This window comes from Bufo bufo, chromosome 5 (genome assembly GCF_905171765.1).
Source record: "Bufo bufo chromosome 5, aBufBuf1.1, whole genome shotgun sequence".
Lineage (NCBI taxonomy): Eukaryota > Metazoa > Chordata > Amphibia > Anura > Bufonidae > Bufo > Bufo bufo.
Genome location: NC_053393.1, coordinates 433,937,998 through 433,955,961, shown reverse-complemented (window position 1 = coordinate 433,955,961; position 17,964 = coordinate 433,937,998). Strand labels below are relative to the sequence as shown.

General features: G+C 38.0%; 1 protein-coding gene across 5 annotated transcripts in view; it reads right to left on the bottom strand.

Moving 5' to 3' along the window:
* NFATC1 (nuclear factor of activated T cells 1) overlaps window positions 1–17,964 on the bottom strand; it is a 202,191-nt gene that overhangs the window by 83,412 nt on the left and 100,815 nt on the right. For 4 of the 5 annotated variants that reach the window (XM_040433493.1, XM_040433494.1, XM_040433498.1 and 1 more), the window contains exons 7-8: window positions 10,264–10,319; window positions 9,129–9,261 (exon numbers count right to left, since the gene is read on the bottom strand). The exons of the other annotated variant lie outside the window; for it this stretch is intronic. In XM_040433493.1, the coding sequence (XP_040289427.1) occupies window positions 9,129–9,261; window positions 10,264–10,319 (189 nt within the window). The remainder of the gene's footprint in view (window positions 1–9,128; window positions 9,262–10,263; window positions 10,320–17,964) is intronic. 5 annotated transcript variants of the gene reach the window in all.

Here is a 17,964-nt window from a genome sequence, read left to right as displayed (position 1 = left end):
TTACCTTGTCTACTTGATAAATGCCACTTACTGAAGTGAGTCCAGTGGGCAGCATTACTCAGACACAGACTGACCTGTGACATGTGTGTAGGTCAGAAGAAGCTAGCAGTCTTGGTCCCATCCCCATCTGTGGCTATATTTCTGAGACAATTCAACTTTAAAACTATGCAAATGAACCTCTAGGAGCAACAGGGGAGTTGCTGTTACTCTTAGAGGCTCAGTTCTCCCTGCTGCTGCCGCACCCCCTGCATTTGATTGACAGGGCCAGGCAGTTTAACCACTTCCCGACCGCCCATTGACTATAAATGTCCTGGGCGGTCGGGTTTATCTCTGAATGGATGTTCTGGAATGTCCTTTCAGAGATGTCAGCTGCACGCTAATTGTGCAGCTGCCGAGCAGAGCGCCCGCTGTCAGTGACAGCAGGACACCCCAGAGAGAAGGCAGGGACTGTTCCTGGGTATCCCTGCGTTCATGTGACCGCCAGGGTCCGGGGCGTGCAGGAGCTGACGGGTCTTCCATAGACCACGATCAGCCCTGCACTGAGGCCGTACAGCACAGTATAAGGCCTCTTTCACACGACAGTATGTCTTTTTCAGTGTTTTGCGGTCCGTTTTAAACTGATCCGTTGTTCCGTTTTTTGTTTCCATTGTGTTTCCATTTCCGTTCCGTTTGTCCGTTCCGTTTTTCCGTATGGCAAATACAGTATACAGTAATTTCATAGAAAAAATTGGGCTGGGCATAACATTTTCAATAGATGGATCCGCAAAAATGGAACGGATACGGAAGACATACGGATGCACTTCCGTATGCATTCCGTTTTTTTGCGGACCCATAGACTTTAATGGAGCCACGGAACGTGATTTGCGGCCAAATATAGGACATGTTCTATGTTAAAACGGAACGGAAAAACGGAAATACGGAAACGGAATGCATACGGAGTACATTCAGTTTTTTTTGCGGAACCATTGAAATCAATGGTTCCGTATACGGACCGCAAAAAACGGACAGCAAAACGGAAGAAAAAAACGGCCGTGTGAAAGAGGCCTAATGCTGTACAGCCTCTCTGGTGGGTGTATTTCCCCTGTAACTGGAGCTAGTATGTCAGCCCCAGTTACAGGAGAAATCAACAGTAAAAAAAAAAAAAAAGGAAGTATGACCTTATGGGAGACACAAAGTGTAAAATAAATAAAAAATAAAGTGTTTTTAAAAGAAAAAAAAAGGTTCACAGAAAAAAAATATATAAAATTCCCCCCAAATCCGTTATTAAAAAAATGTAAAAAATAGAAGAAAAAAAAATAGACATACCGTATTTGGAATCACCGCGTCCGCAACGACCGGCTCTAAAAAATATCATATGATCTACCCCATCAGAAGAACGTCGTAAAAAAATAAATAAATAAACTATTGCGCTAAAAAACAGATTTTTTTGGGTGAGCTCACCTCCGAAAAAACATAATGTTAATCAATCAAAAAGTTGTACCCCAAAATGGTAGCAATAAAAACGTCACCACTTCAAGCAAAAAACAAGCTCTCACTATAGCCAGAAAAATAAAAATAAATATGGCTCTAAGAAAATGGCAACAAAAACATAATATTTTTTTCTAAAAATGTTTTTATTTTGTAAAAACAAACAAAAAGAAAACAAAAAAACCCCACATATTTGGTATTGTTGCATACGTAATGACTGGATCTAAAAAATATCCCATGATCTACCCCATCAAGTGAACGGTGTAATAAAAAATAGAAAAATGACACCAGCTTTTTTGTGTGACAAAAAATTAGATAAAAAGCAACCAGAAAGCCAAATGTACCTCAAAATTGTGGCAATAAAAACTACAGCTTGTCTCGCACAAAATAAGCTCTCACGCAGCTCATTCAACAAAGAATAAAAAAAGCTATCACTCTTAAAAACCATGACAGAAAATTCCATGTTCCATGCTCCTTCCCTTCTGAGCCCTGGCGTATCCCCAAAAAACAGTTTACAACCACAATTGGGGTGTTACTGTATTCAGGAAAAAGTGGGTAGCAAATTTTGGGGGGATATTCTCCTGTTATCTGTTGTGAAAAAGAAAGTTTGGGCCTGAAGCACCATTTTCTTGTAAAAAAAAAAAAATTTGAATTATTCATTTTTACACCCAAGTATTAAAAATTTTATTAAACACCTGTTGAGTGAAGTGCTCACTACACCCCTTAAAAATTCCTTGGGTGCTGTAGTTTACAAAATGTGGTCACTTTTTGGGGGTTTTCACTGTGGAGTTACCTCAGGGTCTCTTCAAAAGCAACATGGTGCCCAAAGACCATTCCGGCAAAATCTGCCCTCCAAAGATCATATGGCGCCTTCTGTGCCCTGAAGTGTGCCTAAAGAGCGGTATACGACCACATACGGGGTGTTTCTGCAAACTGCAGAATCAAGGTAATAAATATTAAGGTTTGTTTTGTTGTTAACCCTTGATGTATTCCAGGAAAAAAATTATTAAAATGGAAAGTCTGCAAAAAAAGTGACATTTGGAAATTTCACCTCTATTTTGCTTTACTTCTTGTGGAATACATAAAGGGTTAACAACATTTCTAAAACCAGTTTTGAATAGTTTGAGGGGCGACGTTTCTAAAATGGGGTCATTTATGGGTTGGTTTTATTATGTAAGCCCCACAAAGTGACTTCAGAACTGAACTGGTCCTTAAAAAGTTGATTTTGGAAAATTTCTTTAATTGCTTCTAAAATTCTAAATCTTCTAACGTCCTAAAAAATAAAATTACATTACTAAAATGATGTCAACATAAAGTGGACATATGGGGAATGTTAATTAATGAATATTTTATGAGACACCACTATCTGTCTTAAAAGCAGAGAGATTGAAATTTAGAAAACAGTGAATTTTTTTACATTTTTGTCAACTTTTGGATTTTTTTTATAAATAAAGGTAAAACATATTGACTCTAATTTACTATTAACATGAAGTACAATGTGTCATGAGAAAACAATCTCTGAACGGCTTGGATAAGTAAAAGCGTTCCAGAGTTATTACCACATAAAGTGACACATGCCAGATTTGCAAAATTAGGCCTGGTCAGGAAGGGGGTAAATGGCCTGGTCTGGAAGTGGTTAAACATCATCGTGCCTGGCCCTAACTTCTCCTAGTCTCATGCCTTTGCCATGCACTTTAGTACCTAGCGCAGGCTCAGTACAGAGGAGATGTGCCATTGAGCCTCTCTCCTGTACTGCACGCGGTACTGAAGCGTATGACGCAAAGTTGCAAATCTAGGAGACATCAGGGTCAGGCTTGATGATGTTTACACTGCATGGCCCTGTCAAAGTTACATAGTTACATAGTTAATACGGTTGAAAAAAGACATAAGTCCATCAAGTTCAAGCAAGGGATAGGTGGGGACGCAAATACCAGAAGGAATTGAGACTCAGATTTCTACACGTTTTCATAAGCATTAATGTTGTTTACTTTTAAGAATTCATCTAAACTCTTTTTAAAACTGTCCACTGTTCCTGCTGTGACCACGTCAGGAACATGTCAGCAGCAGTGAGAACGGAGCCCTTAGGAGTAACAGCAACTCCCCTGTTGCTCTTAGAGGTTCATTTTCATATATTAAAAGTTCAGTTTGCTCAGAAATAAAGCCTTAGATGAGGATGGGACCAAGACGGCTAGCTTCTGCTGACCTGCACACGTCACAGGTCAGTCTGTTTCCCTACAATGATTATGGTGACAGACGCCCTTTAAGGTTATTGATCACTGATAAGACCCGCCTTGTGTGTCTCAGCACCACTGGTACCTACTAATATAATGCTTGCATTTTTTGGTGCGTGCTGGTCCTTAGTACCTTGTGTTACCTTTATATTTCTTGGTGCCAAGTAGATTATGTACTGTTGCACTTCATTTACTGCCACCATTTTGCATTCTATAGCATATTCCGAGTCTTTTCTCTTTGGGCTTCTGATTTATTGGGGCAGATTTACTATTGCTCTCTAAGATTTAGAGAATGTAAACTTGGACTACAAAGTCAAAAGTGGTGCCAAATTTATCAAAGTGACTGATGTTGGATGATAAGTCTTCCACACCTTTAGGCTGAGTTCACATCAGCGTTCAGCCTTTCCTATAACGGAGCAGGAGAACGGAAAGGGCGGATTCGGCCCATAACTGAGCCAAACGGAGCCTACGGACCCCATAGACTATAATGGGGTCCATTAGGTTTCCGCTCAGAAGATGATTTTGGAGCGGAGACAAAAGTCCTGCACGCACTTTTATCTCCACTCAAAAATCATCTTCTGAGCGGAAACCTGACGGACCCCATTATAGTCTATGGGGTCCTTAGGCTCCGTTCGGCTCCGTTATGTGCCAAATCCTTCCTTTCCGTTCTCCTGCTCCTATAACGGAGCAGGAGAACAGAAAGGCTGAACACTGATGTGAACTCAGCCTAAGTCTAACTGGACACCTTCTATTAGTTTGCTTTCTATACAACAGAATCGTGCACCAAAATTGTGACGCATTTTTTGGCACACACTGTTGCATCCTTAGCTACTCCCCCTTGATGAAGGAGTGAAATAAAAGTGTCTATATAACTTTATAAATGTGATGCAAAGCATGTACATCAGTGGTGGTGCAAATTATACCAAATTCTGGTGCATTTTGATTAGTAAACCTTCCTTTCGTGTCCATGCTACTCGTTCTTTTACGATCAGCAATGTTTCTTTCATGTACATGCTGCCTCCATCCCATTGTATATTTGCCTTAACATAGCATATTCTCGCAGTAACTATTATACTTTCTACATAACAGATCCATAGTTATATTTATAAAACAGTTCAAGAACACATACCACAGTCCACCACAACTACACATTTTTTTTTACAACTATTTAGATTTTTCTCTGTACTTTGTACCGCATTACCCTATATGCGGGGCATTTCCTTTCAAATTTGAAACTTCAATCCGTTTTTGGATAAACCAGACACAACATAATCTGTGGTGACATAAATTATGTTAAAGAAATAAGATAACATTGAATATTTATTATTTTGTTCTGAATGAGAAAATAATTGCTTCTCATATGGTAGCTTGCAATTGTTTGCCAGAAAGAAATTGAATGTTGTACCCGATCTTAATAAACAAGGGCTGTTCACTTTCTTCTGTAGTAAGCAGTACAAAATCGAATGCTGACTTCAAGCCAGCATCTTGGAAAATTATTTAAAAATGTAAAAATATTTCCAAGAAAGTAGGCAAGAATAAACATCAACATGGCAAGTGTTTAACTACAGTTTGAAATTGGTCTGTAGAAGAATGGGAGTACAGGAGAAATGTAATAGCTTTTTTCTCCTGCATTTCCTTCATATAGAAAAATTGTTAACAATGATATAATGACAGATGGGGATCAGACTAAGACCATTTATATATAAATAGAGAAATGTAGAGAAGACGCAGGAAACATGTCTCTTGCACCTCTCCTTGCTTGGATCATATACAAAATATCCTCTTAAAACTACATGGCTTCTACATTAGTGATCACATTGATAAGGCACTGTAGTTTCCGAGAATGGATTATTTCAACACCTTGAGACATTAAAACCTAGTTATCATCTTTAAACCCATTTCTATCTTGTGATGAAAGAGCATCTGTCATCATATCAACCCTAGCAAACCTTACTGCCTGGTAGGGTTGATAAAGCAGAGTGAAATGTCCCCTCTCTTGCAGCAATCTGATATGTAGTATTTGAGAAATTCATACTGCAATAGGTTTAGTTTCATATTGTGCTTGGAGTACTGAGGGGTGGACCTAGCCCCTCGAACCCTTTGCCACTCCTTCTCCCCCACTGACTGACAGAGCTAGGCATACTCACTGTCTTTGAAACCTCGCGCATATGCTAAGGGTACAATCTGTGCATGCGCTGGAGATTTCACTTAACTGTCCCCACTCTGAGATCTCAACTATGCATACGATGTGCAATTGAAATCTTGCCAAGATTATATGTTCCCAGCAGAGACCGCATAGGATAATATCCTGGAAATTCATATGAACTAATGGAAAACTATCCCATCAAATAGAGGTTCAATTACACTGTGCAGCAATAGAATACCTGCAAAAAGGGGATATCTGTCTGAGAATATATAGTCTACAGACCCACGGTTTTAGTATGGTTTTATTATTGTTTGATATGGTATAATGAGTTGATATTGATATTTTTATTTTATTGTATTTATTCCCAAAATAAAGGGTTTTATATTGTAAATTTTTGAAAAAGGTCCATGTATTTCTAGTTACAGAGTGCCCCTCGGTTTACTATTTTATTATTTAATTCTCAGAAATAGACAGTTGATAAACCCCTGTAAACAGACCCTTACCTCGGAGGTATTCCGTCCACAAAGTTTCCTATCTGCAGATATTTTCCCCTTCCCTTCTTGATATGCTTCTTTGCTCTCACTATTCTACCTCTTACTTCAATGAAGCTGACTTCAAGACTTGGGATACAGTCAATATATCTACATCTATTGCCCTACCTTTCACCATTTTTACTAATCTGTTTAATTATTAGACCCGTGTGAACTAACATTGGTCTTTGTCAGGTTTATAAGCCTGTTATTCCCTCAAATACTACCCTATGAGAATTAAAAATGTGTCTTCTAAAGAAAATAGTGAGACCAAATAATTGTTATTGATAAGGTCTCATGCACACGAATGTGTCTGCATCTGCAAAATATGGATACGGTACATTTGCCATCTGCATTTTCTTTTCGGACCCATTGACTCCAATGGGTCCATGATTCGCATTTTGTGGACATATTCTATCTTTTTGTGAAACAGACATACTGATGCAGAAGGCACAATGATGATCTGTGTGCTTTCTGCATTCATATGTCTGTTCCACAAAGAGATAGAACATGTCCTAAACTTGTCCTCAAAATGGAGACCACGGAGCCAATGAAGGCAATGGGTCCACAAGACATGTGTATGCAACATGGATGGTATCTGTATATTGGGGATCCACAATTTGCAGACTGGAAAATACATACAGTCGTGTGTATGAGGTCTAATGCAAAGTAAGTGAATGATCAAATGAAACACAACAGCGAGTGGAGGATAGTGTAAAAAAAATAGTCATAGCAAAGAAGCAGAGAACCTGGTTACAGGTGGTATATGATAAAAAAGTATAGGTACGTAAAACAATCAACCTGAACTGTTTCACCAAGAAGGACCAGACCACTCTGCAGTTCTGTATATTCCTACATACAGCAGTGCTATAGAAGACTGCTCATGAATATGGCCACATGCACATTACAAATGTATGTATTACATATATCATAATGTCTATAGCTTTTTACGATATGATGCAGTCAAAAAAGCCAATTATGGACAATACCCAACCCAAGGGCCACCCTTTGTCCATTCCTGATATACAGCACTATTCAGTAATATGTAGTATGCATACAGATGGGATAAATTGTTCATGACATGAAGCAATGATTGCATATGCATTGCAGGAAAGAATGTTACATTGAAGATATGCCCACACTGCCATCTGCTCTTTTCTGTACTATAGCGAGAATAATTCACTAGGGAGGGTTTCTTATAAGGAACACGTAACGAAAGACCACATTGTGCAAAGTTCCTTCCTCGCTTTATACCTGAGACTTTTTACTGTACATAATCCACTTAATGCCAACTGTTTATAAAATCAACCTGTTTATTTTAATAAAACAAATGAAATTTACAATTTGATCTTCAATGTACAAACATAATTCACAAATTATAATTCAATTCACAAAACTGATGTTTTTCATATATTTTTTACAACCTGTCACCAGGCAATTGAAACGGCATTGAAAGGCCAATCACTAAAAGGAATATACTTAATTTTAACCCGGATAAGTCATATTATATTATATACCTTGCTTCAGTTTTTATAGAAAATGTAAGGCGCTGTATATACTAAACAGCACAAATATTTAAATGCCCGGAATGAAGTTAACTATTAGTAAATTGATGGAATCGACCAATATTTATGGTGCAACCCCAATGTGCATAAATATTGGTTCGGACCACAAAATGGCAGCCACCTCAGTGAAGGTGATTATCAATTTTTTTTTACTGCCAATTTACTCTTTAAATAATGAATTTCTCATATAAGACATGCAACAATATATGTATGAGCAGCCAACAATGCGTTGTGATTGTTTACAAAGAAAAACAAGTAATATTTTACACATAAATCAAAAATATCTTGCAATGTAATTTTTTTTTAATTTCAAAAAAGTACAAGGGGTGATTGTTTCACAAAAAAATATATTATAAAAAAAAAAGAATTTGTATATAAAATTGATTCCCATGTGTGCTCATGACATATCGTAGATTGTACTACCTCAATCATTAAGAAAACCATGCACCAATGTCGTCAACACACTTAAGGTAGCATGGCTTAGATCCATGTTCCACTAAGGACTCAACGTAAAAATAAATATCAAGATTCTAGCTGAAGATTGCTAGACCTCTGCCCTGCAAAGGTTCGTCAAAAAAGAGTCTTTGTTTCTTCTCCTGCCACTCCCAGATCAACAACAGCTGTTTTGTATCTAATTTTGCATAGGCTACTGCCAAAACAGCGGGTGAGACATTTCTTCTTATTCCCACCCTTTTCTATCCAGCTCACCCAGCTGCACAGAAAATGCAATCCTTCAAGGCATAAAGTAGATTAAATGAAAACTAAAATCTTAAAAAAAGGCATTCCCAAAATAATACATTTCTTTGTTTGGTTGTGCTCACAAACATCAGCACTGTATAAATTGCATGCAAAAAATAATGTTGTGCCCTGAATAGTTTCCTGTAGTGGACCTGAGATTTGAGCCCTCGAGGTTTAGCTACCTTCACTGAATGTGTGTTTTTGCCACCAAATAGGATGTTTGCAAATGGGGAGGTCAGGTAGTATGCTTTGCAGATTAGCCAGAACAAAACAAGCAGTTCTTTCTAGCAAGATTGCGTCTTTCCCTCATCCGCCAGGAGTTGTTAAAAAAAAATGCAGAGCTGTGACTTTCTTAAACACAGTTTTACAACAGACTTTTCAGCACTTTAACAAAATTGCAAGCACCCAGCTTCAGATAAATAAGAAACACTTTCATGAGTCATTATGTTACCATTGGCTGGCAGATAGGTGAATTGCTGGTACTGGCTTCGTTTCCTCTTCCCATTGCAGACGTAAAAATTGACTTGAACTGGGCTGGATATTCTTTGATTGCGAAATGGTGGGATTTCCACAACTAGTGAGTTCTGTAATGGAAAAGTAGATTCTAATTATTAATGCTTAATAATTCATCATGCATGTTTCCATGTCTAAGGGTATATTTACACACGGCAGATTTGTTTCTATGAATGAAAATCAGTTCCATGAATCTGAATGGGGCTGTTTTGGCAGTAACTACATTGAAGACCCATTTCTACAACAAAGTTATCCCCTACCCCCTAAATATTAGGTCAGTGGGGGTGTCACGAGTATGGGGGCCTCATGCCCCCTGCAGCTCCCCTGAAATGACCAGAGCGGCCGGTCACACATGCACAGAGCTCAGCTATCTCCGAAACTCCCATAGTTTGAATGGAGTTGAAGCGCACATGTGCGACTGGTCGCTCCAGTCATTTCAGGGGAGCTGTAGGGGGTACGGGGCCCCTATTCTCGTGATCGGTGGGGGTCCAAGCGGTAGGACCACCACCGATCTAATAGTTATCCCCTATCCTGTAGATAGGGGATAACTTTAACCAACCGGAATACCCCTTTAAGGCCCCTATACCCAAGATCGGTAAGTTCGGCCAACAGTCTAACGTGTATGGGGAGCTCCCAACTCTCCCCCGACAGATGAAGCAGAGGGAGTGAAAGAAGGAGTGAAGTGAATATTTTAACAGATCCTTTTGTTCTCCCAGTAAATAAGCCACCATCAGAAGTGTCTGTCAGCCACATTAACGCTCGGTTGAACTGAAAGTGTATGTGCATGGGGGAGTCAGGAGGAAGTCGAAAGAGATAGCTGTCAGAGAATGATTATTGAATATGCATGGCCAGCTTTATACTTGTGTCGAATTCAAGTCCCTCAATGAAAAACAGTTCTGTTCAGATGATTGGCAGGAGATCGGAACACCAGAAGTATATGTATGGGGCTATCATTCTCCTTGGTATACCAGGAGGAATACTTTCATTCATTGTCATTTCTCGTTTAAAATGAAAGATGGAACTGTGAAATGAAAATCTTCATATATGATTGTCTTAAAAATAATTATACTTACAGACTTGAACATTTCCTTGTCTGTTTTGGCTTCCATCTCCCATACATGATGACCATCTAAAAAAGAAAAATATTTAATGTTACCCAACTACACCTTAAATCTTAGGTACAAATATTTACACTTCACTTTATATATTGAGTATACAGTGCTTTATATTTTATTGTTAATGTTGCTAATTTGAGTGTATACTACTGTATGTACTAGTATGCAAAATGTCCCTAATAATTATGCATCACATAAGGCTAGGGCTACACGATGACTTGTAGTTGCACAATATAAGATCGCAATGTGTTTTGTATCTAATCTATGAGCTGGTAAATTGTTAAATCTTTTCTATGATGTGGATTGCACAAAGTAGTAGAACTTACTCAACCCACTGACAACATTTCTGAAATCATTAATGGTCTCTTGATAAAGTATTCCTGACCTAAAAGATAATTTATCATCTAAAATGACCCTTAAGATTAGTGTTACATTGTATTTCTCATGTACTGTAATTGCACTCGAACTAGGGCTGAATAAGAAATATAAACCAAGTTCGATTTGCCAAAATATTCTGATGCAATTTTTTTGTTTGAGGAGTTGAAGACATCAACATACTGCATACCTTATTGGTGAACTTTTTCCAGGTTTTGGAAATGTCCTTTGGCAAAAACTAAAATATGAAGTCATTTAAAAAAAAAAAGGGATCTCTGTTATGTCATCCTTTCCATTACCATATTCTGCTGGTTCGGGTGGAATGTATTTCCTTCTTTAGTCTTTCATTAACACTTTGTTTCAGCAGAAGAGCAAATTTTTTTTTTTTACCATCTGATATATTTTGAATGTGCACTCTGTGAATAATACAACCCCAGGCTGACTGGAAGTTCTGGTGACTTATGCAAGGTGGAAACCATTTGATATTGTTCAGGGAATACCTTTCCCCACCTCCAGACCACTAAAGAAACAATATTACATTTTTCACTTCAGCTCCCTGTATGTCCATTATTCAAAGTAAGAAAAGTCACAGCCAAAACTGCAAAGCAGTCCTTTGTTAAGGACTGCCAGTGTAACAGCTTGAATACACAAACTCATTGACAGCTAATTATTTAAAGGAAGCTTGATGCTGAACGTGTCTCAGTGAGAGAAATCATTAGTGACCATGGATTCATACGATTACATGAAATGAAAAATATCAATTATTCCTGATTGTGATTATTATAATGTTATTATTATTACTGCCAATGATTGTATTACTGATTTGTTTCTGGCTGCATCATTATGAAAATCGTAAACGGCCTCCCAAAGTAGTATTTTTTATCTTAATGTTTATTTCATTTCTTTGCTTTCATCCATCTCCTAGGTTTATCAATAGTTTGGACTGAAATGGTTAAACAGTCTTGCATTTTCATGGATTACAAACATGCCTTTCATTTGTGGCAAGGATATTTTGGTCAGATTCTAAATTGGATTCTTTAGAAGTAAAACAACTACTTTTGCTCCATTTATGGTTCAGATTATTGAAAAACCCCAGCAGCTAATCAAAGAGATTGTCTTAGCACAGCAACCTATGTCCACATGTCCTAAGACAATGATGGCGAACCTTTTACAGACTGAGTGCCCAAACTGTAACCCAAAACCCACATATTTATCACAAAGTGCCAATACGGCAATTTAACCTGAATACTACAGTCCAGTATAGTATATCTTCCATGTACTTTATCATTTAGCTATAATAGCCTGCCTACATTCAGTGCACTGTCTGTGCTGTTCATAGCACGCCCTGCGCTGGTAAATGGCAGGAAAAGTCTAAGGCATATTGGTACGCCATAGCCTTTTTCCAGGGTGTGGGTGCCCACAGAGAGGGTTCTGGGTGCTGCCTCTGGCACCCATGCCATAGGTTCAACACCACTGTCACAGAACAGATCCCAGGTCTGTGTGCCAGAATGGCTCTGGCAGACGCTGTTCCCAATAATTTAAATGGACAGCATGTCATGCAACAATTCCATAGAGGGAGAAGTGTGTAGCTGGACACAACCTCCCTTGGTGATAACAGCTGATTATTGGGTGGTAGAGAAGCCAGAGCCATGGATGATTGACACCATTGTTTTTTGGGGTTTTTTTAAGTTTTTTTTTTTTTTTGGGTGAGGCAAACCCTTTAATTTTCTCCATGCCCCAGCTGAGTTAAAATGCAGATAGTTGTCTTTTTTTCATGGAAAATTTTCCAGTTTAGGCTTATATCCAATGTTCCAAGGCCTGTTTAAGGGGCCAGATACTGCCTTCTATGGTAGCCATCAAATAGATGACAGTAATGAGCCAGCTTCTGTCCTCCTAGAGAAGAGCTTTTTTTTTTTTTCAGTTGGGCACGTTATTGTTAACACTTTCATCTATATTGAAATAACTATGTATTGGGGCACAAAATGTTAGCTGTTTGTAACAAGGAGTCAAGCTAACAAAAAAAAATAAAAAACGGGTCAGATTTTAATAGGAGATGCGGTATTGTGCCAAACATACATTAAGATTAAACGTTTTCCCAAGAGTCCTATCCATAACTAACTATTATGATGCACAGATCCAAAAGATGTATAGTAAACAAAATGTATGGCTAAAACCTGCCATCTGATATGTCCAAAAATACATGAAAAGTCTTTCAAAAGTATGAAAAAAATCATATAAACATATTAGGCAGAACTAGTTTAGTACAAAGGATAACCCCAAGGATATTTTACAGTTGAGTTATAGAAAAAATATCCTGGCATGTATCTGATTGAAAGAGAACAATTAGAATAATATAATCTTTCTTTAACCAAAGCAAAAGGTTAGTTGCATGGTGACACCCTAAGGAAGCCCATAAATAAAGGATAATATAAATTGATAGCCTGAGCTAAAAGTTTCTCTCTAATAAGTCTAAACTTAGTCATTTAGTTTAGATCTGGTAAACAAACAGTCATCATCTCCGGCCCATAAATGTCAAAATAAAAAAAATGACTACAAATGAGAAAAATAATTGACACTTTTTATAATTACTGATTTCATTTTTGCAATTGCCTGGTGAATGATACCTGTTAAAACAGTAGTTGGGCATACTGGCGATCAGATGTCAGAGCACTGCTTTTGAATATGTATGTCAGCATACAGGCTAGGCAATGCAAATATTAGTTATTTTGAACTTGACCGCACAGCCTTTGCATGCTTAAAAAAAAGTGTATCTCAAGAGCTCTTAGTGAAAGCCCTTTTTGTTCTGCATCCAGTCTCACGCCCCATACATACAGACATTTCAACTACAGAGCAATCTGATTTATTACAAATGTCTGAAATAATCATATTTTGTGTACAGAAGTCTCTTTGTGCAAGAAATCTGTTTGAAACAGGAATCAGGTATTTGTGTTAGCTTAGAAACATTAGGGTCGTTTGCATTCTCAGGCAAATCGATTTGCAGTTCTCAGCTGAAAGAGGCTTGCCTTCTGGTGATGAAGTGCGGACTTTTCATTTTTCTTATTTTACACTCCTACGTTACTTAAATCTCAAAGCTATTAAAAAATTGAATAGATTTTGCAGTGGTTGGGGGGAAAAAAGTGTACGTGGTGCCAGTATCCAAATCTTCCTAGCAGTAGTTTATATTAGGTCTGCCAGAACTAAGCAGAACTAAACTTTAAGGGCTTCTGGGGATCACTGCTCAAATTTATATACCAGATGTTTTTTTTGTTTTTTTTTTAAGCATTGGCAAAATGGGTTTTATTTCTTCTGTCTAGGATCCATGAGACTTACTACTGAAATGAGATCTAAACAAAGTTTACCCCTTTTTATTGAAGACTTATAAACTATACTGACATATTGAGGGTCATTAAAGGGGTTGTCTCACTTCAGCATATAGCTTTTATTATTCAGATAACGTTAATACAAGCCACTTACTAATGTATTGTGATTAGCCATATTGCTTCCTTTGCTGGGTGGATTCATTTTTCTATCACATTACACACTGCTCGTTTTCATGGTTATGACCACCCTGTAATCCGCCGGAGGTGGCCATGCTTGCACACTATAGGAAAAAGCACCAGCCTATGTGAGCTCCTACGGTCCTGGTCACCAGAGAGGGTGGTGCTTTTTCCTACAGTGTGCAAGCACGGGCACCGCTGATGGATTGCAGAGTGGTCATACCATGGAAACAAGCAGTGTATAATGTGATGGAAAAATGAATCCAAACAGCAAAGGAGGCAATACGGGCAATCACAATACATTAGTAAGTGCCTTGTATTAACCTTCTCTATGTGATAAATGTCACTTGCTGAAGTGAGACGACCCCTCGAAGGATTAAACCAAGCAATGGAAACTGGGCATCTCATGTAGTTCCATTGTCCTTTTATTTGCATTTTGGCCACTTTTTATGGTTATTCCCAGAGAGAAAAATATGTCTTTCATCGGCTACAATTACACACCAAATCAAGTGAATGTGACGTCAGTACACAAACTTTTGTATTATTCTTTATTTGTGCCATTTATATAGAGCTAGAGAATGCATTCATTCACATCAGCCCCTAAGGATCTTGCAATCTAAATTTCCTATATTCAACACAGAGAATGAATGCTATTCATAAAGTCAAACTGTCCTTTTAGTAGTGTCTGTGGCTGTGTCCCATTCACTACTAATAGCTGGTAAAGAATAAAGGGGAGCACCACACCCCCTTGATTAGCTAATTGTCAGAGTGCCAAGAGTCAGACTCCTCCCAGTCTAATATTGATGGCCTATCCGAAGGTTAGACCACTAATTCTGAAGCGTTGGATAACTCCCTTCAAATTGGCAATCTCTTAATGAAACATCCTAGTAGCTCAACATTTGCATATCATTTGTATTTTCTTCTTATATTTATATGGAGTTTCTGTCACAGTCCCATGAATATACTGATATAGCAGGTGGATTTCATAACTATTGTCCCCTTATAAAATTTAAAATAAATTGCAGTGGTAAATAACCTACTTCATCTATCTTCTCTTGCCTTCCCACAGCTACACAGTATACTTTCATACAATGCTAAGTCAACACAGCTATAGGCAAAGCCAAGGCGAAGTGCGAGTTGAGGTGTGTTCTTGGACTCCCTCAAACATGTCCACAGGTTGGTTATTGTCCTGATCTCAGTTTTTGTTATATTTATTTGGATTTTTTAATTTATTTTTCCTTATGTTTCTCTTGGTCCTACAACGACTTAGGGGTGGTTATTTCTTTCAGTGGGCATGTTACTTCATCCCCTCTGTAGCATTAGGTTTGCTAAGTAGATATGATATCATTATTTCCTGATATTATTTTGATTGGTACAGGCTTACCTACCTTTGTGTTATGTACATGTATTTCCATCTTATGTGGGTGCTTTGGGATCCATACTCAGTACGGTGTTTGTGGACATTGTTCCATATCTAGATGTTTTTTCCCCATTTTACATTATTTATGTCTACAGATTTATTTATATATGCTGCAATAAAGAATATAATACTTTTTGTATACAAAGTTTTGAGTCCTGCTTATTTTTTCCCCTGTTACAGGGTTTTTGTATAGGTTGTTATAGCTATATATATATATATATATATATATATATATATATATATACCTGGTGTACAAGAATATACATAGTTTCACACTATTAAAATCATTTAAACTGAAGTAGGAATTATTTCAAATACTATTGTTGAATGTGTTTAGGCTTAAGCCATCTAAATTACTCTTAATATGTTTGGATCTTGTGCAAATCATTTTTCTTGGCTTATCCCCAAAACACCACTATTTTTTAGTGCTTATAAGAAAGGCTTATTGGTACAAAAATGAATTTATATCTCATAATCCAGAGCTATACAAAAATAAAACCTGCACTCTGTTTAGTCTTTTGTCAGTATTCTGAAAAGCCCACAAGAAATAGTTTTCATTTCTGCAAGGAATCCTTCTGAGAATATCCAGACCCTTACAGTTATAAAAAGAGTAGTCTACTCATTAAGAAGTAGTGACATATTATTTAAGAAAAACATAAGGAGCAGGAGCTGCTATGATACAGACGTAGATGAAGAAGAAAAAAAACGTAGACAATTCCTCATATTACGTCTAGAAAAACCAACAGGGAAATCTCAACGCCTATGAACTGGGAGCAAGTCCAGGAGGGAAACCTTAGACCACTACGTCAGCCCCTTACTGTAAACATGTTTTGCAGAATTGCACACAAATGCTGAAAAAAGGGTACTAGAGCAATTTGCGGGGGCCCGCTTATGAAAATGACTTTACTGAACAATAAATGCATTTAGTTTTGTTGCCCATGTATATTTTGAAGCCCACGATCTCAGTAGGATAACCTCTTTCACTAGGATATGCCCGAGGACACATATGCCACAGAAGTTTCCATTGTATGTCTGCCACATCTGCTCTAATGGGGAGGAGCTTTGCTACAGCTACGCTCAGACATTTGGATTCAGCTCATGAACTATTACTCAAAACGACATTAGCTGTGCAGGAAAAATAACATTCAAACTTTTAATGAAACTTTGTTAAATTTATTAGTGCTATTCAGAAAATCCCATTTAATTATTATGAAACAGTTACTTCGTTTTCAGTTGCCTAATTTATCTTGTTCACTTTGGTAGGCAGAACTCACACAGCATTGTAATCACTACTGGATGGCAGTGCCCTTTTTCTTCACCGTCATCTCTGAGGCTGGCAATACACATGAGATATCCGAACGCTTGTTCTGTCGACAGCTATCTCACCCCCCTCTCCATACACATGCCCACCTGGTCTGAACAAAGAAAGGGGAGAATGCTGTTGCCAAAAAATTCTGTAGGTGGCGTATCTCCCGGAGAACAAATAGATCAGCCATGTTGAAATCCAACAACCTAATCCTTATCTTTCCAGACATCAGCTATCGGAGGGAAGGTCAGGAGGCCCTCATATATATTATTTGGTCATCAGGTCGGTTCTGCGGATAAACATCTAATGTGCTTAGCCTGATTAGGCATTTCATATTTCTACAACGGAACAAAAAAATTATCCTGTTCCTTTAAAAAAATATTCTGAATTATTTTGGAATGCATATACTATTTTACTATATCTATGAGACTGGTATAAAACACCCTCATGATGGCAGATCATTTTACCCAAAAACACATTAGGGCTGTTTCACACGAGCGAGTCCATTGCGGGAATCACGCTCCGTGTGTGAGTGTGATCCTCCGCTCTGGACTTGCAGGAGCGCACAGCATTATCATGATTTATAATGCTATGCGTCTCTGCTTGACCTTATTTCTACAGAATCCTACTGACAGCTTTATGTCACTATGATTCTGTGGAAAAAAAGGCCATGCAGAGACACATAGCATTATAAATCATGATAATGCCGTGCGCTCCTGCAAGTCCAGAGCGGAGGATCACACTCACACACGGAGCGCGATTCCCGCAATGGACTCGCTCGTGTGAAACAGCCCTTGGTCCATTTATGATTAAAGAGTTTGTCAAATGAACACTAAACCTATAAATTCATGATACCAGTAAACAGGAGAAACTTGCCCATACTGTTTGTAATAATTAGTAGAAATCCTGCAGAGAACACAGGGGTTAATTTCCAGCTGATCTGTTCCATTTTCAGCTGGGCAGCAACTGACGCTTAGCCAACAGGGTGGGCTTACTAATCTTAGTAGGTAGTTGCTTTTCATCAGCAATATTTATTTTATGCACTTACATAGCTCTGACAT